Source organism: Podarcis bocagei (genome assembly GCF_964188305.1).
Source record: "Podarcis bocagei genome assembly, chromosome: 3".
NCBI classification, from domain to species: Eukaryota; Metazoa; Chordata; class Lepidosauria; order Squamata; family Lacertidae; genus Podarcis; species Podarcis bocagei.
In genome coordinates, this window is record NC_138127.1 from 107179667 (window position 1) to 107203777 (window position 24111).

The window sequence follows — 24111 nt, forward strand, 5'->3', positions numbered from 1 at the left end:
CTATATTGTCTGCTAAGGGTGGCGCTGTGGTCTAAACCAATGAGCCTCTTTGGCTTACCAATTGGAAGGTTGGTGGTTCGAATCCCCGTGATGGGGTGAGCTCCCTTTTCTATGTCCCAGCTTCTGCCAACCTAGCAGTTCGAAAGCACGCCAGTGCAAGTCGATAACTAGGTGGCAGGAAGGTAAACGGCGTTCCTGTGTGCTCTGGTTTTTGTCATGGTGTCCAGTTGCGCCAGAAGCAGCTTAGTTATGTTGGCCACATGACCCGGAAAGCTGTCTGTGGACAAACACCAGCTTCCTCGGCCTGAAAGTGAGATGAGTGCTGCAACCCCCATAGTTGCCTTTGACTGGACTTAACCACTCAGGGGTCCTTTAACTTACCTTTATACAGTGGGTGCTTGGGTTGCGAACGTGATCCATGCAGGATGCACATTCGCAACCTGCAGTGTTCGCAACCCGCAGCAGCGTGTCTGCACATGCGCGGGTTGCAATCTGGCGCTTCTGCACATGTGCAAGGCGCAATTTCGCGCTTCTGCGCATGCATGACCCCTGAAACCCGGAAGTAACCCATTCCAGTACTTTTGGGTTTCGGCGGGTCCCTAACCCAAAAAATGCAACCTGAAGCGTCTGTAACCCAAGGTATGACTGTATAAAGGTACAGCACCCTGGTTTTGCAAGAGGGCGGTCTAGAAATACCTTTATAACTCAAATCAATATGAACATCAAGTCTTCTCTTGATTTGCAAAGAAAGGAACCTCGTCCCCTGGCATCTCCCACTGCCATGCCAGGCGCTTGGAAGAACAGCAAACTCCCACGAGGCAGCACAGAAAGGCACTTATGCGCTTGCATGGGCTGGCATGACCAGCTAGGGAAAGACTCTCAGAAACCAAGTCTCGTCTCTCCACAACTGTTCCTTCCCCAAAAAGAGTTTGCCCAGAAAGCTCCTAAAAGACGGCATCAGTTCTGAAGCGAGCAGAGGAGTGTTTGCTCATTGCTAGGCAGAACACAAGATATTCCAGAGGAGGAAGAAACCTAGTGGGTGGGGAAGGCAATGCTGCCATCTAGGGGCTTTGCTAAGGAACTACTCCATTCTTTGAACGGACAGTGCGGTCTGCAGCTGGAGACTCGGCCCCTGGAGCTGAGTTGGGCCTCCTTCAGCCTCTTCCAAGGAACTATTTGCCTTGGCTAATTAATTGCTTGGCTCCCCCTCTAATCTCCCTGCCCTCCCTCTCCCATGCTCCCCACTGATGTGCTGCTTGCCAAAAGGAATGTAGCATCCATTGAAAGATCCATGGGGATAAGTACTGTATTTTTCTGTGTACAACATGCCCCCATGTATAAGACACCCCCTATTTATATATAAAAGGATGTCACATAGAGGAGGGAGAAAGGTTGTTTTCTGCTGCTCCAGAGAAGCGGACACGGAGCAATGGATCCAAACTACAAGAAAGAAGATTCCACCTAAACATTAGGAAGAACTTCCTGACAGTAAGAGCTGTTCGACAGTGGAATTTGCTGCCAAGGAGTGTGGTGGAGTCTCCTTCTTTGGAGGTCTTTAAGCAGAGGCTTGACAACCATATGTCAGGAGTGCTCTGATGGCGTTTCCTGCTTGGCAGGGGGTTGGACTCGATGGCCCTTGTGGTCTCTTCCAACTCTATGATTCTATGATTCTATGATTCTATTTGGGAGGATTCCTAATTGAGAAAATGGGGGGAGATTGTATCTGTGTACAAGACGACCCACAATTCTGAACATAATTTTAAAATTAAAGAAACCTAGTCTTATACATGGAAAAGTACGGTAAAAGGTAAAGGTAAAGGTAAAGGTACCCCTGACCATTAGGTCCAGTCGTGGCTGACTCTGGCTGACTCATGTGGCCAACATGACTAAGCCACTTCTGGTGAACCAGAGCAGCACACGGAAACGCCGTTTACCTTCCCTCCAGAGCGGTACCTATTTATCTACTTGCACTTTGACGTGCTTTTGAATTGCTAGGTGGGCTTAGTCATGCTGGCCACATGACCCGGAAGCTGTACGCCAGCTCCCCCGGCCAGTAAAGCAAGATGAGCGTCACAACCCCAGAGTCAGCCATGACTGGACCTAATGGTCAGGGGTCCCTTTATCTTTAGAACTGTGTGGAAGTGCATGCCTTTGCAAAGTGTTATTTTAAACAACAACTAGTATTTATTATTTTTTGTACTGATTTTTTAAGTGTAATTGTTGTAGTTTTAAAATTACAAGGGAAGGCATAAAATTACAGAAGGGGAAAAAAGAAAGGGCTGAGAGAAGAAAAGCAGTATCAGAGCAGACATGGAGAAAGATTACACTTGTTGAGGTTTAACGAATACTTCTACATATTTGGAAAAGAAAATATCACAGTAATTACCAATATGTGGAATGCAGAATGGGTTAAACAAAAACGTTAATCTTAATCTTTGGTGATGTTTTTATCTACCTCATTGTAATTTTGCATGCTGAATGCTGCCTTGGTGTATTTTTTTGGTAAGCATTTCTGTTTTATCTAAGAAATAAATGGTCGGTACTATTGATTCGAATGCCTAATACATGCCAGGAGCTGTACAGAGATAAAGAAAGTTTCTCTCCCCCACTGCCAGTAAACAGCCTTAAAAAAACATGACACAGAGGGTGAGGAAAGTGGCAGGAAGAGGGGGAAACTTTCCACAAGGCAGGGAATGGAAAGATAAAGGTGCGAAGGAATAATTCCCATCTCCCGCTGAGAACTTCTCAGCAGCCTCTTTGCAAACAATTGCTCTTACTGCAGATTTGCGAGCATACAGAGAGGCAAAACCCATTAATAACAGCACTATCAGTGATGCAAACGATCCTTCTGCAACCGGCTTCCTTCCAGATGTTGTGGACGACTCCTCCCATCATGATGTCATGGAGATTGAGATCAGGTGATTGACAGGTGAGTGATGCTGCCCATCTGTCAAAAGGGGACACACACACTCCTGTAGCATCCTGACCCGGAGTAGCATATCTGGTGGTGCAGGTCTGAGAGAGGAGGGCCAGAGGCAAATTCTGGATTGCCAGGGGTGGGCCAGAGGTGGTCTGTAGCCTACAGCAGCAGTTGATGTATGTACACAGCATCTTCTGTTGCAGCGCAGCCTCTCTCTGGCTGCAGTGCGCAGTGTAACCACAAGATGTCCCTCCGTATTGCAAAATGTGCAACTACTTGCAAGAAGTCAGCCCTGGGGGAACGTGCAGGAAGCATGTTCATTTGACGGCCCTCAGGTTTCGTTTATCGGAGCTTTATTTATTTTACACGTGAAGAAAGCGAGCGAGAACTCTTGCAACAGAGAGAGAGAGCGTTTGCAAAGCGGATTTTATTACAATAAACGGAAAAGTATCGACATCAGAACAGAAGCAACGGCACAGGGGGCAGAAAGGAAGGGAGAGTCAGCCAAACCGGGAACGGGGATTTCGGGATGAGTTATGACAACGTCCACCCCTTCGGGGATTGATGGATTTTCTTCCTCAGCCGTCACCTCTTCTATCTCAGCCAAACCGGGAGGAGGGATTTCAGAATCGGCCACAACAACGTCCACTCCTTCGGCGATAAATGGTTTCCCTTCCTCGGCTGTTACCTCTTCTATCCAGTTGAGGTAGCTGAAAACAACAGTGTAGACAGCGGGGCTGCCCTTTCCTTCGCAGGCCTCCCCCTGACTGCCTAGTCCAACCGCAAACCATCTCCTGTCTTCTCCGGAAGTGCAAACCAAAGGAGCCCCACTGTCATCCTGGGAGAGGTCAGAAGGACACAAGAGAAAGAGGTCAACATCCTCATAGAATTGTGGCGTCAGAAGGGACCCCATGGTTCGTCTAGTCCAGCCCCCGCAACGTAGGAATTGCAACGAATGAATCCTTCGCAGATGGCTACCCAAACTCTTGTTTACAAACCTTCAAGGTCGCCTATTGCACTGCTGAACAGATCCTACTGCCAGAAAGTTATTCCTAAGGTTTAGTTGGAATCTTCATTCCTGCAATTCAAAAGCACTGTTTTTGGGCCCTACTTTCTGGAGAAGCAGAAAGGAAGCTGCCATCTTTGCACTATTAATTGCAGTGAGGGGTTGTTACACACCTGTTAGGTATCCCAAATCTCTCAAGGTCCATAGGCAAACTTTCCTCTCCATAAGCCCCAAAATTCACACAAAAGCCACTTGATGGGCAGCCAAAACACCAGAAAATAGTGCGCAAATGTTGGGAGTTTTCCACAATCCTTCATCATCAGCCTAGGTGTTCAATGACTACACATCAAATGACTTTAAGCATCAAAAGCTTCTCCAAAGTTTAGTGACAACTGGGTTGGTCTAATCATGGAATGGCCCTAACGTGAATTGTGGATTTTCAGTTTTATCGGATAACCCAGACACTTTAGGGGTTTTTTTTTTGTTACTAAAAACTTCAATGGAGACATTTTCTGAGCCTGTGTTTCAACCAAAACAAAGGCCCATTCTTCTCCGTTTATCCCAATCTCCATTCATGCCTTTCCTTTCGTTATCTACACTGTGTTGAACATTGGGTGCCCCTCAAGGCAAGAGTCCTCTGCTCTTGAAGCTTCAAAGCCCCCGAGACGTCGAAGGTGCACCATAGATAATAAATAGTAATCACGTGGTTTATAAATTCCCCACATTAATTCCTCACCCTCCCTTGTTCCCTTTCCCTTCTGCATTTTCCATACAGTTTCAACCAGTGCTATTTTTCCAGAAAAAGAGGGGCTGGAATTCACCAAAAACACCTCCCTCGTTCTCCTATAATGGCAATGGCGCCCACCTGAGAGGTGCTGGAACTATGTTCTGTTGAGTTCGGGCTTGGGGGAAGCCCTGAAGCTCACTCCTCTGAACACACAGTGTGTAACAGCGGAGGCAGAAAAGCAGGAGAAGAAAATGAGGAGGGGGAAGGAGAGGAGGGAACAATAATAATAAATAATAATAATAAAATATTTATATCCCGCCCTCCCCAGCCGAAGCCAGGCTCAGAGCGGCTAACAACAGTAAAATGATACAACATTCTAAAATCAGTTCACTATAAAATCAGTTCAAATCAGATTAATGGCAACCATGGGGCTAGAGTTCCGTGAGGATTGCCAAAGGAGGGGGTCAGACTGTGCCTTGACCAAAGGCCTGGTGGAACAGCTCTGTCTTGAAGGCCCTGCAGAAAGATGTCAAGTCCCGCAGAGCCCTAGTCTCTTGGGACAGAGCGTTCCACCAGATCGGGGCCACGGCTGAAAAAGCCCTGGCTCTGGCTGAGGCCAGCCTAACCTCCCTGTGGCCCGGGATTGCCAAAATGTTTTTGTTTGAAGACCGTAAGGTCCTCAGTAGGACATACCAGGTGATACGGTCCCGTAGGTACGAGGGTCCTAGGCCGTATAGGGCTTTAAAGGTTAAAACCAGCACCTTAAACCTGATCCTGTACTCCACCGGGAGCCAGTGCAGCTGATAAAGCACCGGGTGAATGTGATCCCGCAGCGAAGACCCCGTAAGGAGCCTCGCTGTGGCATTCTGCACCCGCTGGAGTTTCTGGGTCAGTCTCAAGAGCAGCCCCATGTATAGCGAGTTACAATAATCCAGTCCGTTGCGTGGATCACAGTGGCTAGGTCACGGCGAGAGAAGTAAGGAGCCAACTGCTTAGCTTGGTGGAGATGAAAAAATGCCGCCTTTGTTATAGCTGCAATCTGCGCCTCCATGGAAAGGGAGGTGTCGAAGATTACACACAAACTCTTAACGAGACGGAAGGAGAAAAGGGAGGGCGAGGAACAAACATAATCAAAAAGAGGGATAAAGGAACATGAAGACATCTCCCCCTTTTTGGGACTTAAAACAAGACTGGAGAACGCGGCTTGTATATCCTTGTAGGTGACCAGGACTTCCCCTACATGTAAGCTTGCTAAAATAAGTCTTCCCCATCTCTCCGGAGGCTGTGCAGAGAAACATTAGCAGCCCCCAGGAAGCCCGGGGAAGAAATCGAAGATCATTACCGCATCCATCCTGCCTCCCCAGCCTGCGGCACAGCAGTACAGGGCCAGGCACATTATACCTTGCAGGTCTCCTTCCCTCCTTCGTCAGAGACGGCGCACAGCATGCCCTCCGTCAGCCCCTGTACGCTCTTGGAACAGGTCTCCCCGCCAACCAGAGACATTTCCGTTTTCTTTAGCACTCTGGTCGGTGTGTTCTCGTCGCCTGCAGGCACAGAGGAAAGAGGGGGAGGCAGCGCCATTCAGAAATGACGGGAGGAGGTGAGAGGGGTGAATGGGACAACGGGGGCTTCATTTAGGCCTCACTGCTCTGTGCAGCGCGGAGACTTGTGCTGCTCTGGAATTGGGAAAAGGAGAGCCTGCGTTTCTCGAAGCCCAAGAGGGGCCTTGGATGCTGGTGGCATGGCGTCAAGGCAAAGAGGTTGCACTGCTGGCCAGGGCAAGGGCAAGGACAAAAGATCTGGGCAATTCAGAGGCCAAATCTATAGCCTGCCAGCTACAAAGGCTGGTGTTTCCACTTGCTCTAGATCATTTTGTGCTGGTTCTTCCCAGTGAGATCTCGTGGGGAGGTCTCTGTCACAAGCCATTGAGTTCCCAGTTTAATAATAATAATAATAATCATCATCATCATCATCATCTTCCCCAGCCACTCTGGGCGGCTTCCAACAAAATATTAAAATACAGTAATGCACCAAACATTAACAGCTTCCCTAAACAGGGTTGCCTTCAGGTGTCTTCTAAAAGTCTGGTAGTTGTTGTTCTCTTTGACATTTGATGGGAGGGCGTTCCATAGGGCAGGTGCCACTACCAAGAAGGCCCTCTGCTTGGTTTCCTGTAACTTGGCTTCTGCCAGGGAGGGAACCACCAGAAGGCCCTTGGAGCTGGACCTCAGTGTCCGGGCAGAACGATGGGGGTGGAGACGCTCCTTCAGATATACTGGACCGAGGGCTTGAAAGGTCAGCACCAACACTTTGAATTGTGCTTGGAAACATACTGGGAGCCAATGTAGGTTTTTCAAGACTGGTGTTATGTGGTCTCGGCAGCCACTCCCAGTCAGCAGTCTAGCTGCTGCAATCAAGCTCAGAGTCCAACAGTTTTGGTTTCTCTCCGTTTTTCATTCCTAAAATCTCCCTAAACCTTAAGTTCGGTTATCTGTATCTTCCTATCAGTTTGGGGAGGAAAACCCTTTAAAGTTCTCACGAGAATTAATCAGCACCTTAGTACAAATTTCTTGTTTCTATGCAATTTTGTCACACGCACACATTTTTACAAAGCAACTCTCCCTAACATAATGTGTTTTTCTGTATTATTTTACACCAGTACTTGAGTTTTCATGTACACATTACACGAGCCTATGAATTTTCTGCACGATACTTGGCTGGAGAACTGCACTGCAAAATTCAAATGCGAATTTCAAAGGGGACAGCTGTGTTTGGGTTCGCATGTGGTTTCGGAAACTGTGGATTTGATCGTTTCACCTTGAAGTGCAGACTGAGCCAATGGATACCTGCACATTCACACACCCCATCTGCTCCGACTTACAGCAGCGAGTGCATGTGTGTGCGGCAAACTCAGGGGAGTATTTTTGACTGAGCCCTGGACTAGAAAATGCAATACCAGGTGTGGTGGATCTCCAAGTTGCAGCCCAACAGTCTTGCCACACTCCGAGGTCCTGCAGCAAGGGCAGGCAAATGGGAGTCCTCTCTTCACCGAAGTCTACTGGGGAGGCCAGCAGGAGCAAAGCAACGTCATTGTTCAGGTTTGTACAGTCAAAGTCCTCGTGGATGAGCACCCTGTCCAACTTCATTCTCTCCAATTCATGCCCATTCAAAGCAACCACCACATGGAGATCTGAAGGACTTGGGGACAAAGGAAACAGAGGCAGAGCATCAACAAAGATCAAACAATGAACCCCAGGGCTGTGTCCCAATGAACCAATGACTTGAATTAGCATAAAACAGCTTAGAAAGGGCGGGGAGGGCTTGTGGGGCAACATTTGTGTGCTGGGATCCATACGCTCTCCCCCCAACCCCCCACCATTCCCAAGACGAAGCAAAACAAACGAGAGGCAAAGCCTCAGGCTGGTACTCAGAAAGTTGAAGATGCAGCAAAACATTGCAGTGGGAAACATTCTTGTGCAGGTTTCCTGAAAGCCAGCTCTGCCCTTTTTCAGTACACTCCATTCTATTCCCTCTTTGCCCAGTTTTCCATTCCACCCACCCAACAGTTGAGCAGCACTGTCCAATGGGCATGCTTAGTAGTCATTAAGCATTAAGCCATTTGAACTGGGCAAAACTGGGCAAAAACAAACAAGATGAATTTTAACAGGGATAAATGTAAAGTATTGCACTTGGGCAAAAAAATGAGAGGCACAAATACAAGATGGGTGACACCTGGCTTGAGAGCAGTACATGTGAAAAGGATCTAGGAGTCTTGGTTGACCACAAACTTGACATGAGCCAACAGTGTGACGCGGCAGCTAAAAAAGCCAATGCAATTCTGGGCCTCATCAATAGGAGTATAGCATCTAGATCAAGGGAAGTAATAGTGCCACTGTATTCTGCTCTGGTCAGACCTCACCTGGAGTACTGTGTCCAGTTCTGGGCACCACAATTCAAGAAGGACACTGTCAAACTGGAACGTGTCCAGAGGAGGGCAACCAAAATGGTCAAAGGCCTGGAAACGATGCCTTATGAGGAACGGCTAAGGGAGCTGGGCATGTTTAGCCTGGAGAAGAGGAGGTTAAGGGGTGATATGATAGCCATGTTCAAATATATAAAAGGATGTCACATAGAGGAGGGAGAAAGGTTGTTTTCTGCTGCTCCAGAGAAGCGGACACGGAGCAATGGATCCAAACTACAAGAAAGAAGATTCCACCTAAACATTAGGAAGAACTTCCTGACAGTAAGAGCTGTTCGACGGTGGAATTTGCTGCCAAGGAGTGTGGTGGAGTCTCCTACTTTGGAGGTCTTTAAGCAGAGGCTTGACAACCATATGTCAGGAGTGCTCTGATGGTGTTTCCTGCTTTGCAGGGGGTTGGACTTGATGGCCCTTGTGGTCTCTTCCAACATTCTATGATTCTATGATTCTATGACCTCCCTCTCCTTAGGTATTCTTTTTTCTAGCACATTCATACCTTGGATATGGAATGCCTTGGCTCCCGAACAAATCGGCTCCCAAATGATTGAAACCCGGAAGTGAGTGTTCCGGTTTCCGAACGTTTTGGTGAGCTGCCAATCGGATGCCGCGCTTTGGTTTCCGAACGTTTTGGAAGTCGAACGGACTCCTGGAACCGATTCCGTTCAACTTCCAAGGTATGACTGTACACACACACACACACAGACACGGCTGCTCCTCTTACTCCTTGCCAAAGCACCCCTGGGCCACCCACTTGCCTGTCTGGGATGCCCACCCGCTCACCTGGTCCATGTGCTGCCTGGCTGACTTGTCTGTCTTCCGTTCTCTCTTCTGCTTCCTTCCTCTTCGCCCTCCGAGTGTCTCTTTGCACCTTGTCAAAACCACCCCTTCCCCACAGGCCATGTCAAACTTCTACGGCTTGCCTGGAATGCTTGCTCACCTAGGTGGGCTGCCTTCCTGCCTCCTTCCCTGGTTCTCATCTCCAGTTCCCTCCTCCTTGCCTGTTGTAATGGCCTAACAGCTCTGAGACCCAAGCTTGCCATCACAGTGTAGTTCATAGCACCACCTGTCTGCAGCCAGGTGAACTGCAGCATGACGACATTCTTACATTTTCATTATATATGTGTGTGTGTGTATTTGAACGTGAGCCTGCTGATCCCTCCCTGTTGTGTATGGATGGTGCTTAGGATCCATACTCAAAGGAGGCATTCGCAATTATTATATAGTATTATTATTTGAAGATTGCTCCAAAGAGTGTTTGGAGAGTGAGCTTCCTCAGGGACAAAGGTTATTTATGGATCATACTCTTAATTCATCCATTAAAATAACACAGGGAATTTTATTTTTTTTAAAGACAACTTGCTATCTACTTAAAGGGAATCCTCAGTACTCACAGTTCCTCCGTGTAGCAGTGAGCTGCAGACAGGACCCACCAACTGCTCAGAATCACACCTCCACAGAAATGCAGCTCATTGGATTGGATGCTGGCCTGCCAGGGAAGTATCTCGGAGGCAGTCGTTGTTCCCGATCCTGAGATGGCTTTGAATTCAGGCCACAGGCCACAATGCACAGGGGGCAAGGCCTGTGGCTCTGTCAAGAGATAGCAGAATTATTTCATTCCCTGCAAGATTTGTGCCCATATGGCAGACTAGGGAAAGTGAGCCCGGGCTTGGCTGGAAGCGTGTGTCTTGGCCATGGGCCTTGCAGTACGATGACTTGTGTTTCAAACCCGTTTTCTTTTCCCCCCTGGTTCCTGTGGACAGCACCAAGACTGAGGGCTTTTTGCCACCTAGGTACCAGGAATAAATGAAGTACTGCGGAAACAGAATCCGCCTACCTGTATGGGAGATTCTCATGAAGGATGCTAGCAACAGGAGAAGGCGCTGTAGCATTTCAGCCTCGTTCTAAAGAGGCCCTCTGTCTTCATGTTCAGACCAGAAGCTACAAGCAGCAATCCCATCATTCCTCATTGTACGGGACATAAGCAATCTGTTTGCCTAGAAGTGACATCACTCACAGCTCCTCCCACGTTGCCAGTCCCCATGTGATGTCACCCACCAGCCTGTTCCCTTGCGGTGATGTCATAATGGAATGCTGGGTCTGGCAGTGAGTTGGAAGGCCGTCAGTCTGCGGATGTCTAGCCTCTGTTAAATTCCCCAGGGGGACATCTGAATACTGAAAGGAGGAAGCGTCACAAGGGAGCCAATGTCAAGATTTGGCAATCCCAAGGAAGAAAAGGGAAGTGGCTTTTCAAATGAGGTGTGTGTGTGTGTGTGTGTGTGTGTGTGTGTGTGTACACACACACACACACAAATAACCACCAGTCTCCGGGCATGTAGCATAATCCCCACCCCTGCTATTTTAGAAATTAAATTACCGTATTTTTTGCTCTATAAGACTCACTTTTTCCCTCCTAAAAAGTAAGGGGAAATGTGTGTGCATCTTACGGAGCGAATGCAGGCTGCGCAGCTATCCCAGAAGCCAGAACAGAAAGAGGGATTGCCGCTTTCACTGCGCAGCGATCCCTCTTGCTGTTCTGGCTTCTGAGATTCAGAATATTTTTTTTCTTGTTTTCCTCCTCCGAAAACTAGGTGCGTCTTGTGGTCTGGTGCGTCTTATAAAGCGAAAAATACAGTATATTAATGTAAAAAAACCCACCAGGAATCTAGTGACAAATGCATCTGCTCTGTGAGTTTTTTTGTATGCATTTTGGGTTGAAAATCTGCTTTCAATGTATAGGGCAGATGGGGCCCAATATGGCAGCTCCTCTAGCTATGTCAGATCGCAGTGTCACAATCCAGGTTACAAATAACCAGGAACCTTTTATGTGGTGGGTTGCAGAAATGCCTAAAAAAACCATGGCGATAATGGGCAGGTGTGTCTTGCATCCATGCGCAGCAGTTACAAACATAAGAGACCGAGCGAAACCTCTTTCCAGCATAGCGATACATATAGCCCCAAACAGCTGAAGGGGGGCATTTGTTTTCCGGAATGAGAAAAACCGCTCCAGACACTTGCTGAGCTCAAGGCCCGTGGTATCCGATTTGCTAATAAATCCAATCTCTTTGTGCAAAAAGCACGGCGGCTTCAAGGTTGCAATTTCTTACTGCTCCTTGGAAATGGGCCTTCCTGTGCCAGAGGCCCTCACCCAGCAGCGGGAGAAAAAATAACACTCTCCCGCCACCCGGCCAATACTAACCAAAGAGGTAAAGGCAGCCACGAGTAAAGAATCAGCTGCAGCGCTATTATACTCTATTCCCCTTTTCACCCCTGCGCCTAGGAAATTAGATAGGGCCAGCTTCCTTGACGGTGAACAACAGAACAATTCGGAGGTATAACGCTTCCACACAATGCGCTCTGTTACTATAGGAACCATGCCTTCTAAGGATGAGGGGGGCAGCTGGGGAAGGAGGGCAGAATCACATGTTAGACCCTAACCAAGGGCAAACATTGAAAAGGATGGGTGGTGGGGGGGAATGTTGCTCACCACCGAGCCAGTTTGGCCCCACGACTGCGGGTGCCATGCAGTGCATGGCCTTGGCACCGAAATTTGTGGGTGCCCGGCCCCTCCATGGGAAATTTCATGGGTGCCCCGGGGAGTTGGCGCCTACGCCCCGTGACCCATTCCCACCACCCAACTGCAGGGCGGAAGGAGAATGCCCTGAAGCAGTCGTGGGACAGTGGCTTTGAGCACGTGGCCATTGAAACGATTCAACCCACATTTGTTTGCCACGGCAGAGCAGATGGAAGGGGGCTGAACGGTGGTGCAAGGGTTGATTAGATGGTTGGCGTTCCAGCGGCGGGCAACTCTGCAGAAATCTCAGTTATGGAGGGACCTGATCTGTAGCCTTACAGAGGGGAGTGGTAAATGAAACAGTCTCCAAGCTCAGGTCGGCAGCCTCACTGTACAGAGCCAAAAAGCAGCTCCAAGGCTTGTGGACTCGAGATAACAGCACAAAACATCTTTTTTCCTTAGCAACCTGAAGCTCTTTATTGCATTACATTTGATACAGTCTCCTTACCGATCCAGACCACCCCCTGGGTCAAGGGAAGCCAGGTTTCTTCAGCTTTCCCCACGTCGCAGCTGCTCTCGCAAATAAGAAACAACTGCATTCTTTACAACTGAGTGAAGGACTGGGGAGAGAATCACAGGAGTCCTTTTTGGGGGGATAGGGGTGGGAATTGCATGCCATAGCCATCTGGGGCAGTAACAGAAGGGTACCCATGGGCCAAGGATCTTATAAAACTGCACATATGATGCTACGGAAATCAAACCTTGCGGCTCCTCCTTCAGTCAAGAGATTTCCCCACAGTCCAAGCTCTCAATTTTCACACTTATTTCCAGCAAATTCCCCGCCCCGAGAGGATAGCAGAAGCTTTATATGCCACAGCTGCAAAAGCATCTCAGTTGTGCCCACGTAGCTCCCCTCCCGAAATGCCTTCCGACAGAATTAACTTCTGCAAGAGCACACATAAAAGATCTGTGGCTGCCTGAACCCACAGAATTAAGGCATTAGCTGAACACAGATTGATATAAGGGAGCTCTGGCAGCAGTTTCAAAACGAATTCACACCATTAGGATTCCATCGTGGGAGAAGAAGGGCCATTCTTGTCACCCCCACCCTCTCTCGTCACATTCTCGCCCCTAAACCGCTGCATGAATCGGCGTTGGGAGATGTGAAGACTGCTTTCCTCACGCTGGGGTGTCATGCTGGTGATACAGAACTCTACAAGACTGGCTTCTAAATCCTGGGGGGGGGGGGAGTCTGCAGAGCTTGCTTGCTTCAAACCTTCAGCCCGGGTGCATGAAGGATGGTGGAGGTTGGGTGACAGGGAAACAACAGAAGGTGGGGGCAACCAGAATATTCCCGCCAACCCTGCAAAATATTCTAACCCCATGAACGGGGCTTGAACAACCGAACGGGGCCTTTGCAAGTATGAGCAAAGAAGCTAGAGGGGTGTGCAGATGTTTTGCTCTTTCTCTGTTGCCTGCTTCTCAAAAGATTTTCACACACAAACCCCCATCATCTTGTTTTTCTATCTCTTCTCTCTCCTGCATGGGAACACACAGCCTTGCCTTCCACACCCCCTTCAGATTCCAGGGCTAATGTTGGCACACAGCGTGAAACACTCAGTCCATCCCTGGGTTCCACTGCAGAGACTACGCCCACCGAGGTGCTTGTGATGGGATTCCGAGCCATGTAGATTCCGCAAAAATACACATTACAGGCCTTCCTGGACTGCACCACTTCAGAATGTAGATTGGGGGAGTGCGTTTTTGAACGCTCCCCTTTCTTTTTTTTTTTTAAAAAAAACCCAAACGCTTTGTGCGTAGAAAACTAATATTCCAGGCTATGGCAGTACACGAGGCATCCGATGAGCTGATTTTTACTTACATGGAGGAGCATGAAACAAAAATGATTTTCCCCGTCTGCATCCTGAAGTGGTGGAGTCCAACAAGGACTCCAGGCGTGTGGCTCTGCTAAATGTATAGCTCAGCTCTCAGCCTTTCCTTGCAAGCAGGTGCCTTTGATTTCACGGCATTCACTCGTGGGGAGAGCACCCCGAAGACTGCAGTCCAACGGTAGAAAAGATTCAGAGCATGTCCCTTTGCGCCCGACATCTTGCTTTAAGGTGCTGAGGTGGTCGCAGGAGGATAGATTGCTTTTAGACGCCGATGGGGCAGGAAACCCCCGTGCCTCCAAGTCCGCAGTAGCCATTAGGGTGCTTGCTGAGGTACTGCTGGTGATATTCTTCCGCGTAATAGAACTCTGGAGCCTCGCGGATCTCAGTGGTGATCGTGCCAAAGCCATTCTCCGTCAACACCTGCAAGAGGGAGGAAAAGGAGGGAGAATCCCATTAGGAATTGTTTGCACTGAGGTAAGAAATTCATTTGCGTGATCCACCAGCCAACAATCAGAGGCTAGAGCCCGATTCTATAGCTTGGGGGTCTCCACACACACAGTTGCACATGTGAAAACTCCCCCGGACTCTGCAAACCTGATAGTTCAGGGCTGCAAATTCCAGAGAAGTCTCTGCATGAACTATATCAGGGGTGGCCAACTCCCAAGAGACTGCGATCTACTCACAGAGTTAAAAACTGGCAGTGATCTACCCCCTTTTTTTTGGGTTCAGGTCAAAGTTGTTGAGCTCTGTTTAGGAACAAAGTTCAGGTCAAAGTTGTTGAGCTCTGTTTAGGAAGGAGGAAGGCCCATTTGGGGGGGGGGTTCGGGTCAAAGTTGTTGAGGAGGTAAAATGTTGAGCTCTTTTTAGGGGAGTCACAGTTGTTCAGCATCTTTGGGGAGAGAGCCAATGATCTACCAGTGATCTACCGCAGACGTCCAGTAATCTACCGGTAGATCACGATCTACCTGTTGGACATGCCTGAATTATATGCGTGGAGGCCCCCTCCTCTATATGTGGGCGTCAGGAGAGGAGTCCACAATGCCAGGGTGGGCTCTACCCAGGGAGGACATAAGAACATAAGCAGGATCAGGCCAGTGGTCCATCTATTCCAGCATCCTTTTCTCACGGTGGCCAACCGGATGCTCCAGTTCCATGAGAGTTCCTTCCTTATTGTTGATTTCCTTCCATTTCTGGGTGCGTGTTTAAAGAACCTTTTCTCTTAGTTGCATGGCTTGGAGGCGGCGAAAGTGGGGGTTTTTTTTACCCCAGCTTTCAGAGAACAAATTGGAAGCAAATTGGTGTGTGTGAAATTACTTTCACTTGCTTTCCAGAATGGTAGCCATCTAGGTCTACTGTGCTACAGAAAATGGGGGTGGGGGCATTCACTATATACCAGAGACTTGTTACAATCAGCCGATTGCAAAAAACGGATTGCTTTGATCCAATTCCTCCAGGCAACGACTGGCTATTTCCGCTGCTACGGGGGATCCCATCTAACCCCTTTATCTTGCCAAAGTTTTGGGTTGAAATAAATGGTTCTTACATAGTGCAATCTCAGCCAAGAAGGAAACGGAATGAGTGGGAGGATTTTTGTAGAGCCAATTTCTCAGAAATGGGGAGCAGCTAATTCTCCATTAGGTGAGTAACCTGATATCTGTAATCACCTGGGAGAGACATATCCAGCCAGCCATATCCATCTTGGAACTGAGTCCATAAGCTGACCTCGTAGAAGGCAGCACACAGCCCAATTTTGGGTCTTTCTGTTGTCGGGTTTCCCCCCAGTTTTTTTCTTGTTCCCCATCACCCCCTGCTATGCGTAGCATTCCACCTGATTTCGAGTCCTGAGAACTCGAAAGCTTGCCACTATTTTGCAATGTTTTCAGCTGACCTTAATAAAGGCATTGCCTAGCTGTGGATTTGAGGAGTTTCCCCTTCTCCATGGACCAACAGATCTACCTTTGCCTTTTACGTGCGGACAATTTGAATGTAGGAGAAAGCCTGTTGGTTTCCTTGAACCCTGTTTACTTATGTATCTCTTCAGTTTATATCCTGCCCTTCTTCCCAAAGGAGCCCGGGGGGAATGTGACCAAGAGAGCCAGTTTGCTTTAGTGGTTGGCGTGTCACACTAGGACAACCGGAGAGGACAGTTCAAATCCGCACTCAGGCATGGAGTTCAGTGGGTGACCTTGGGCCAGTCTCTGCCTCTCAGCCTAACCTACCTCTCTGGGTTGTTGTGAAGATGAAACAAAGAGCAGGGTGAACTACAACACACAAATAAATAGTTAAATCCTGAGTCTTCGCAGTTAGCAAAGCAGGCATGGCTCCAGGGGGAGGAAAAGGAGGGGGGGAATGTATTTCCCTAACGGCGGAAAAGGTGTTTGGAAGAATCCAATTCCACGGAGTTGGACTGTTGTTTTGGCTGCTGGCACCATACCGTGGGGAGTCTAAGATGGTGCGAAAAAGAGAAGAAAAGGAAGGCTTTCTTGTTTACATCCGAAGTCTGAAAGTGGTGTGCTGTGAATAAACAAAGGATGCTCCCCCAAAATGCTGTGTCAGCGAAAGGCCCTCCCAGCAAAACAGCTCTGTGGAACATGGCTCTGAGCCAAAGGCGTACAGCAGCAGCTCAACTTTGGCCTTTCTGTGCTCCCTTTCGTTTTAAATGGCATCCTGATCCTCATACATACATCCATCCATGCCCTTCTGAAGGCAGAGCGGCTAAAGCGGAGTTTGCACGCAGCTGGAATTCTGAGCAAAGTCAAACCGTCATCCTGCGGTTTGAGGATAGCAGAAATCAGGTCACCTTTCTTCATTCCTGGGAACGTAAGATCTGAGAACAGGACGCAACGGGAGGCGGCCCAGGCGCCAGTTCTGGCTGGCAGAGAAGCAACTTTCGACCTGTAACTCGCCCACGTTCTCCTAGCAGATAAAAGGAGCCTTCCAGACCCTGCCAGTCTCTGCGCGGCCCACGCACGCTTGCTGCAGGATCGGCTTCCGACCTTGCTTTTGCCACAAGCCTGCTGGTGGCAGCTGATAAATCAGGGACAGGAGCTCATACTCTGACCTCTGTGCCCTCCTTATATTGGCCTGCTGACGAAACCAGCTGCTAAAATCCCAGAAAGGGGTCTAGGGGTTAGGACAGGCTGTTCGGTCCTGCAGAGGAGACTTTTAAGTTAAAAAAAAGAGAGAATAATTTAAAGTGCCCTCTCTTTTTTCCAGCTCTGGGCACAACTCCTGCTCAGAGGCTCCCTTTCTGCCCTCCAAACAGGAACCGTGCTTTGCTTTTAACCCCTGCAGATCTGAATGTGAAATATTCACCCGTGAAGCTGACTACTTTGAAATCTGCCCATCGCAATGGACACCTAAGCTTCTGGCTGCACCCCTCTCCCCCAAATAGCCACTGGACTATGGAGGCCAACCAGACTGTGAGCAAGACGAAATGACCACGATAAATTTATTGGGGCAAGATTGGAACGGCCCCGTTTCCCATCTCTGGTGGAAGTTGCGGAAGCTCCAATATGAAGGAGAAAGTTAATCTGTGTATGTGGCTGAAGGTTTATCCAGGTTTAGCCCTGCATACTTTCTAGGCAAAAATATGAACTTTCCCGATCCGTATCCAAGTGTTTGGTTGGTTGTTGTTTTTTGCCCTGCTGCTTTCCTTGAGGAAACCTGATCAATACCACTGAAATGGAGTAGGTTTTCTGTGAATTGCCGTTTGCTCCTAATCAGTGGCCAATAGTGGGTTGGGGGGGGAGCAGCAAGGTAATCCCCCCCCCAATGCACTTGAACAAGAACCTGGAAAGACCAGGCCTCTGCCTAGAAATGTGGAGCAAAGTTTAAGTGTGGATGAGCCCTGCGCTTTCCTTTAGGCATTATAGCAGCATGCACTTCACCCAATCCCATTTTCCTGAAACAGCCCCAACTGACTAATCCACTAGGAAGCCACTCACCCACGTGCTTGCCCATAATTTGTCTGCTGGGAAAAATCAGGGAAGGCTTCTTTGAAATGGCATAAAAAGCACATATGCTTAGGAATATTAGGTGTTAGGAAGGCAGGAAACTGCCTTGTCTATGTCAGACCAAGAGTCCAGCTGACTCGGAATTGCCTTCAGCAGCCTTCTTCAGACTAGTTGTTTGGGGACTACAGCTTCCCTAACTGGCACAGCCAATAGTCAGGGAAGGAGTGAGCTAGACCAAACTATCTGGAGGGCACCTGTTTGGTTAAGACGGGTCTACACTGACTGACTGGGACTCTCCCAGGTATTACACCTGGGCAAGAGCGGTCCTATATTTGTCCACAAAACGCTGGAGATTTTGCAGGGGGTGTTGTGCTCCAAGAAAGGCACGGTTCCAGGATCGGGCACCTCTTGAAAACCTTCTTCTGTTTTACTGTGTGTTAGTCCTTGCAGCTATTGCTCTTCTCACCTTGGTAGCTGTATCTCTTCTGGAGGGCTAGTACCTCCCACGCCACATTCCCACTGTACCACTTTAACAGGCCCGGCGTCCCCCGGCAAATCCTGGGACCTATAATTTGATAAAGGGTGCCAAGAGGTGTTAGAGGAGAGCTTTCACAAAGCTACATCTCCCAGCACCCTTAACAAACCACGTTTCCCAGGATTTCTTTGGGGGCAGGGAGCTGTTAAAGTGTATGGCAGTGCTTTAAATGTATGGCAGGGCCTCTCTCTCTGCCTTTTAAACAAGGTGTGGTCTTATAAATTACAGGCTCTGTCCCCCTGTTAGCGTTGATCTCCTCCCCGACTTCCATCCTATTGCTCTCTTTCCAGCCATGGCAGAAGTACCAGATGCGAGAGAGGGAAGAGGCAGGCGAGGGAGATGGAGGGAGGGAGAGTAACAAGGAATGCACCGTGCCTTTCCAAGAGAACTTGGCGTTTGCAGCCCCTCTCCTTCCCTGCCAGCCATGGAACAGCAGTGACTTGGCAAGAGTTAAAGAGACAGATGTCAGTCTCATCTGGTTGCTTTGGCTCCAGTTGTTTGTTCAAAATGAACAGCGAAGCCAAGCAAGCGTGGGGGTCTTTTGTGCCCAGAGAGAAAGGAAGTGAGCAAGGCCCTTCTGGTCAGCGCCTGTGACTCTTGAAGCCCATGTTGGTTTACACGGCTTGAATGAACGTGACAAGGCTTGCGAGGCACAATTGGGAGAGGGAGAACCATCAGGCCAAAACTTCAACAACAGAGAGAAGGGTATGCATGACAGCCCCTACGTTTTGTGGAATGTGCAGAGAGGAGCAACGGATCCTTTTAGCATATTCCAGAGCCATGGCATTGACCCGTCTTGAGTGACCAGAAGATCACAATAAGGCCTTCCATCATGGTCTGTGATGCAAGTACTTCGCTCGAGCAAGTTCATGACTTTATTACATCATGAGGTTTGGTAGACAAAAGCCTGCTTCTGACGCATGAAATGGACAGAAAGAGGACTGGTTTATACAGACAGGTAAGTTACCGAGCAATAGACCAGGTTAACAAAGTAAGAGGGTGGGGGGAAAATTGGGAAAGCAAAACACAAAGAAAGAATGCTTAGGACCATGGCCTTATCTCCTACTGATTCCTTTAGCCACCAAGCCTTCAAACAAGCATGATCATAGGTCGGTGCCACCCAGCGGCAAGTGGATTTTTCAATCACTGAATCGTATGTATTTTGCATGTGCCTTTCATGTAAAAGACATACATTTTACATGAAATATGCACTTTTTGATGCATTTCAGTGCATTCACCTGTAAAGCATGTATTATGAGCACATCCTCTGCCTACTTTGTGCACACTGAAAATGCACTGCAAAATCAGTGTAATTTGTGTAGTTCTGAGAGTTCAGGAGTGTTGGATTGGGCTGGACCACTGTGAAAAGCGGACGAAGCGCATTCCTCCCCGATCCCTAATTGCTACAGAACCACCATCATGAAGACCTTACTGGCTGCCATTAAGCGCACTGTGCTTTATTTTGGGCATTAGTCTGTTATAAAAGAATTGCGACTGCATCATAGGGGCCTCGGCACGACCTCCTTGCTCCACAGTAATGAGGTTAGCATACGCCACTCTCTGTGCCACTGCAATGAGGCACATCTACAGAACCAGGAAGTTCGGATATACAAAGTTGTAACTGCACTTCATGGGTCCCTGTCATATTTGGTCAATTGTGCAACTACTTCTCAGTGCAGAGCTTGACGAACATAAATTTTGTATACTGGCTGACCAGATGGAAAATGCATATTAGGCAGCATGGACAGTTACATATAAGCGGAGACCAATTTGCCTCTGTGCCCTTCACTGCTGGGTTCACATTATCCCATAATAATGTAAGGAGAAACCCACTGGATCAGGCCCAAAGGTCATCTAAGCTAGCATCCTGTTGTCACGGTGGCCAACTAGATGCCCATGGAAAACTCGCGAGTAGGAGATGAGTGCAATAGCACTCTCCCCATTTGTGATTGTGATAGAGGTCAACCCATTTGTCCGCCACAAAAAAAACTCCGAATGGTGCAAGAAAATGAAACGGAATGCACACATTTGAAAAAGGAACACAGGGAGGAAAACAGGATGCAATGCAAACAGATCTCAAGCAGCACCAACCGGCCTGCATTGCCCAGCACCACTCACTGAGTCTAGGGGTTTTTTTGCATCATAGTTTCACAGCGCCAATCCTGGTGGACTACGCATGCTCTCATTGGTGCTGGAAGAAAATGAAGTTGTGCGTTTATTGCTGTAAAAGTTTATTTTATTTTATTTTAAAAAATGAATATTCTGTGCAGGCAGCTGATGTGGTACAGTGGCTAGAGTGTTTAAGGCCAGTGAGACCTGGATTCAAATCCCTACTGGGTGGGTCAGTCTCTATACCTCATAGGGTTGTTGTGGGGACAAAAGGGAATCTGCCTTCAGCTCCTTGAAGGACAGGCAGCATATAAATGTAGTAAGCAAGTAAAAGTGCCCTGTTTTGAAAAGCAGTTCAAAGTACAGTGGTACTTCGGGTTACAGGCGCTTCAGGTTACAGATGCTTCAGGTTACAGACTCCACTAACCCAGAAATAGTACCTCGGGTTAAGAACTTTGTTTCAGGATGAGAACAGAAATTGTGCTCCGGTGGCGTAGCAGCAGTGGGAGGCCCTATTAGCTAAAGCGGTGATTCAGGTTAAGAACAGTTTCAGGTTAAGAACGGACCTCCGGAATGAATTAAGTTCTTTACCCGAGGTACCACTGTATGGTTTTAAAGCTATGGTTTTCCCAGTAGTGATGTATGGAAGTGAGAGCTGGACCATAAAGAAGGCTGATCGCCAAAGGATTGATGCTTTTGAATTCTGGTGCTGGAGGAGACTCTTGAGAGTCCCAGGGTCTGCAAGAAGATCAAACCTCTCCATTCTTAAGGAAATCAGCCCTGAGTGCTCACTGGAAGGACAAATCCTGAAGCTGAGGCTGCAATAGTTTGGCCACCTCATGAGAAGTGAAGACTCCCTGGAAAAGACCCTGATGTTGGGAAAGATGGAGGGCACAAGGAGAAGGGGACGACAGAGGACGAGATGGTGGGACAGTGTTCTCGAAGCTACCAGCATGAGTTTGACCAAACTGCAGAAGGCAGTGGAAGACAGGAGTGCCTGGCGTGCTATGGTCCAGGGGGTCACAAAGAGTCGGACAGGACTAAACGACTAAACAACAACAACCACTGTATTAACCATTCAGTTGAAATTTGAGGGGGATCCAGACCCTAGCTAAATGCTCACAGATGCATGGCTCTTTAAACAGAGGTCTCACAGAACCCGGATGATTTCGGAACGGTTCCCTACTTAGCAATTGCCACTCGATCCCAAAAGTAACTGTTGAGAGCGGAAGGATCCGTTAGTCGCTGACCTTCTACGGCAAGTGAAGCTACATCAGCAACAACAACAAAAAGGGGGAGCGCCGACTGTATGTGCCTCTTTGCATACGCACATCAATGCGTGCGAGAAGAAGGGCCGCTTTGTAGAGAAACTTGCCAGCAAGCCTACTTTTGGTGCCATCTGCTCCGAAGAGAGTGAGCACCTGTTCGGAGCAGCTGCTGAACGCGGAAGGTAGGTAAGGGAGAAATCAGTTTCATTCTCGACTTGGCCTGCTGCAGGTAGCACATGGGCCTCACCAACGGGAATGCCAACTGTTCCCTTTTAAGCTTGTCCTAATTAGGAAGCGGGGAGCGTTCTGAAATCTCAAAACCGTTTGGTTAGATTATTACAGGAAGTTCCAAGAGAAGAGAGGGTGGCGAGCCTCCTCCCTCTCCCGAACGTCAGTTTCGGTTGCTCTTTTTATCAAGGACGCCAGCTTACTGCTGGGCAAGGGGTGGGGAAGAGTGGAAAGAGCATCCCAAACTCCCTTTCACACCTCAACCCAGCCTTCATTGGCACGGTCCCTATCAGTAGAGCATAAACAGCCCTCCAGCTTTCATCTGCAAGTGACTCTTTTGCATGTGATGCTTCTAGCAGACACTAAAAATACGGCCTCCCCATTTTAAACAGAACATTTCAGAACAAGGATTTAGATTGCAACGAGACCCGCGTAGGGGGGCCTGGGAAAGCGCCAAAGTTGCTGAGAAGAGAGAAAGTGTTCCCTCACCCCAAAATCTAACATGAGAAGACCCCGGGTGCTGGATCAGGCCAAATGGGGGCACATCTAATCCAGCGTCTTGTTTCCTACCGTAACCAAGGAGATGTCCCAAATGGGAAGCCCACAAGCTGGGCATGGGGGCAACAGCCGCCTCAAGCTCTTCTCCCCCAGTGTTTAGAAATGTGTTGTCTCTGATCCTAGAGAAGGCATATAGCCATTGGTAACCTTATTCTCAATGAATTGGTCTAAGCCATGCATGTCCGTTGTCCGTTCCGGGGGCCTAATCTGGCCTGCCGGTCAATTTAGTCCGGCCCCTGTGGCAGTTTATTTCCTGGGGTAAAATCCTAAAAAAGGTCAACAATCCTAAAGAAAGGTCAACAACTTTGGTTGGCCCTTTGGTCAGCCCTCACGGCCCTTCACTTCATCAAATCTGGCTCTCTTTGAAAAAAGTTTGGACACCACTGTAATCGGTCCTTAAAAGCCGGTGACCATTGCTACACCTTGTGGGAGTGAATTCTATAGTTTGCTTTGTATGAAGAAGCACATCCTTTTTCTCTGCCTTGAATCTCCCGACATCCAGTTGCTTCGGGGTTCTAGTAATACAAGAGGTTGAGAAATAACTGCCTCTCATCCACGTCTTCACACCATGCATGCATTCATGTAGCTCTGTCTTGGTCCTTCTTTCTCTCTATTTTATTAAACAAAAAACCTTTCCACATAAGGAAGCCTCCTGGCCATGCTTGCTACCCTTCCCTGAACCTTCTCCTGTCCTACAGTAGTCTTCTTGAAGTCACAGAACTGACCACTAGGCCCGCCCTTCCCCCTCCGGCCGCTCATTCTGGATCCCTCCCAAGCAGACGAAGGCAGCACCAAGGGGCCTGTCTGCCCTGTCGCTCAGCAATGTGCAGTACTCTCCTCGATCGGGATATCCGGGGGGGGGGGGAGGGCCTGCAGGACTGGGACTGTCCTGCTGTTGGGTGGAGAGGACATCCTCTGACCCATCTCTCTCTCTCTGCATCTGCACTCACACTGTGACTCTCAGCCTCTAGCCCTGTCCTGGAAGGTCCTCCTCCTGATCTCCTCCCACCCCTGATCGCTCAACCTATCTGCTTCTAACACCTCCTAGTTCATCACTTCCCCTGACTGCTCTTCAGTGTCCCAGCACCACAGTCTAGGGTCCATGTTATCTTCTTCTGTGTCCTCCCTGGGAGGCTTTCGGGTGGGTGGCTCCCACACTCTTCCTCACCCAGCCAGTTCTTGACAGATGGACTGTTGGTTTGATTTGGCATAATCTTAAAAAGCAGAGACACCACCTTGCCAACGAAGGTCCGTATAGCTAAAGCTATGGTTTTCCCAGAAGTGATGTATGGAAGTAAGAGATGGACCATCAAGAAGGCTGATGGCCGAAGAATTGATGCTTTTGAATTCTGGTGCTGGAGGAGACTCTTGAGAGTCCCATGGACTGCAAGAAGATCACAGTGATCCATTCTGAAGGAAATC

The 24111-nt window shown here is 48.6% G+C and overlaps 2 protein-coding genes and 1 long non-coding RNA gene across 6 annotated transcripts in view; all 3 read right to left on the bottom strand.

Annotated features, from left to right (window-relative positions):
• LOC308584266 overlaps positions 1 to 24111 on the bottom strand; it is a 480133-nt gene that overhangs the window by 27488 nt on the left and 428534 nt on the right. The gene's annotated exons all lie outside the window — the stretch shown is intronic.
• PRSS55 (serine protease 55) lies at positions 3330 to 10665 on the bottom strand. The gene is made up of 5 exons (XM_081188774.1): positions 10467 to 10665; positions 10024 to 10219; positions 7610 to 7851; positions 6055 to 6197; positions 3330 to 3758 (listed from the first exon to the last, which is right to left on the bottom strand). The coding sequence occupies exons 1-5, from the start codon at positions 10519 to 10521 to the stop codon at positions 3351 to 3353; spliced, it is 1044 nt and encodes a 347-aa protein (XP_081044900.1). The 5' UTR covers positions 10522 to 10665; the 3' UTR covers positions 3330 to 3350.
• MSRA (methionine sulfoxide reductase A) overlaps positions 12594 to 24111 on the bottom strand; it is a 231565-nt gene continuing 220047 nt past the window's right edge. For all 4 annotated transcript variants that reach the window (XM_081188826.1, XM_081188828.1, XM_081188827.1 and 1 more), the window contains one exon: positions 12594 to 14455. In XM_081188826.1, the coding sequence (XP_081044952.1) occupies positions 14297 to 14455 (159 nt within the window). In that variant the 3' untranslated portion in view covers positions 12594 to 14296. The remainder of the gene's footprint in view (positions 14456 to 24111) is intronic.

What these genes read in the sequence shown, in the direction of transcription:
- PRSS55 (XM_081188774.1), bottom strand. Translation starts at nt 10,521, where the DNA reads ATGCTACAGCGCCTTCTCCTGTTGCTAGCATCCTTCATGAGAATCTCC. An exon ending in CATGAGAATCTCCCATACAG is followed by an intron (nt 10,220 to 10,466) that starts GTAGGCGGATTC and finishes ATCTCTTGACAG; the next exon opens with AGCCACAGGCCTTGCCCCCT. An exon ending in CACTGCTACACGGAGGAACT is followed by an intron (nt 7,852 to 10,023) that starts GTGAGTACTGAG and finishes TTTGTCCCCAAG; the next exon opens with TCCTTCAGATCTCCATGTGG.